The 1,333-nt window shown below is 44.6% G+C and overlaps 1 protein-coding gene across 1 annotated transcript in view; it reads right to left on the bottom strand.

Moving 5' to 3' along the window:
* Positions 1–996: 996 nt before the first annotated feature.
* The window catches only part of LOC127010243 (uncharacterized), a gene marked incomplete at its 3' end in the record, with an annotated part of 1,965 nt that continues 1,628 nt past the window's right edge, over positions 997–1,333 (bottom strand). Inside the window, 1 exon segment of the mRNA XM_050884116.1 lies at positions 997–1,235. Coding sequence (XP_050740073.1) covers positions 997–1,235 — 239 coding nt within the window.

The following is a 1,333-nucleotide window of genomic DNA, read 5'->3' as shown; positions in this document are numbered from 1 at the left end:
AAACAAGACATGAAAGCAAAGATGATGACTTAAGATACATGAGGAAATAAAGATGAAAGAAAGAAGAGAGGAAGAAGACAAGATAAAAGAAGAGATTAAAGAAATATAATAAGATAAAATATGGGAATAATGATAAGAGTAAGTGAAAAAAGATGGACCGAAGAAGGGGTTGAGAAGAAGCGATGAAAGATGAGAATAAAGATAAAGAATATGATAGAAATAAAAAAAACAGCTAAATTTTTATATTCATTCTATAGCAAGGTAACCGGAACTGTACTGCATAATGAAGATGAGATCTAAGTAATGATAAATATAGCTTCAGGATGACTTCGGCGCTTCTGTTGCTTACTCTCCTTGAAATGTATCCCAGTACCCTGTTTTCACGATATCTAGCTTGAATGCATTGTGCCCTTGGACGGAGATCAGAGCTCGCTAAGACCCCTAAATCCTTCTCACACCTAGACCTGCTCAGGGAAGTGTCATTTAAGGAATAAATATGTGAAGAGTTATTTCTGCCAGCACTCATAATACTGCATTTTCCGACATTGAATTTCATCTGCCACTTCCTCGCCCAATTTTACAATCTGTCTAGTTCATCACCACAGAGGAGCAGCCAGCTCGTGGGCACATTCCTTCAGTAGGTGCGGGCTGATGTCATCGGGGCCGGTCGCCTTCAGTAGGTGCCGGCTGATGTCATCGGGGCCGGTCGCCTTCTTGGTGTTCAGCCCTCTCAGCAGTCCTAATCCGTCCTAATCCGACTCAATTACTTTGCCGAACTTTGTGTCATCCGCGAAATTGCTGACGTCGCTACTAATTCCTGTTTCTAAATCACTGGTATAACAGACGAACACCAGTGGACCCAATACCGACTCCTGTGGAACTCTACTCGTGACACAGATCCAGTCCGATTTTTTGCCATTGATTTGCACTCTTTGCCTCCTATTGCTAAAAAAAAACGCCTGATCTAGTTCAAAATATATCACCTGTCCCTCTTACCTGTCTAGAGCCCTCCAAGCCGTCATCATCAGAGCAAACGAGTTAAGAGTGAAAGCCACCTTCTCGGGCGGCAAGAAATGGACGAAGTCTAGGATCACATAGAGACATGGCAGGTTGAAGCCATACACCGCCAACCCAATCGTCCAGCTGACCCTCCCGAAGCCGAAGGAGACGATGTAGATGACCTGAGCCACAGAACGCGCTATCATGCCCTCCAGCAAGTGCTCCTCCAGCCACACCTGACGAAGAGAAAAGGAGGCGGTGATGGTGGGTGTCAGAAATGGGAAAAAAAAGGAAGGCAATGGTGGTGGTTGACGTGGGGGTAGTTAAAAGTGGT

This window comes from Eriocheir sinensis, chromosome 42 (assembly GCF_024679095.1).
Source record: "Eriocheir sinensis breed Jianghai 21 chromosome 42, ASM2467909v1, whole genome shotgun sequence".
Lineage (NCBI taxonomy): Eukaryota > Metazoa > Arthropoda > Malacostraca > Decapoda > Varunidae > Eriocheir > Eriocheir sinensis.
The sequence above is the reverse complement of the archived record's forward strand: the minus strand, read 5'-3'. Positions and strand labels throughout refer to the sequence as shown.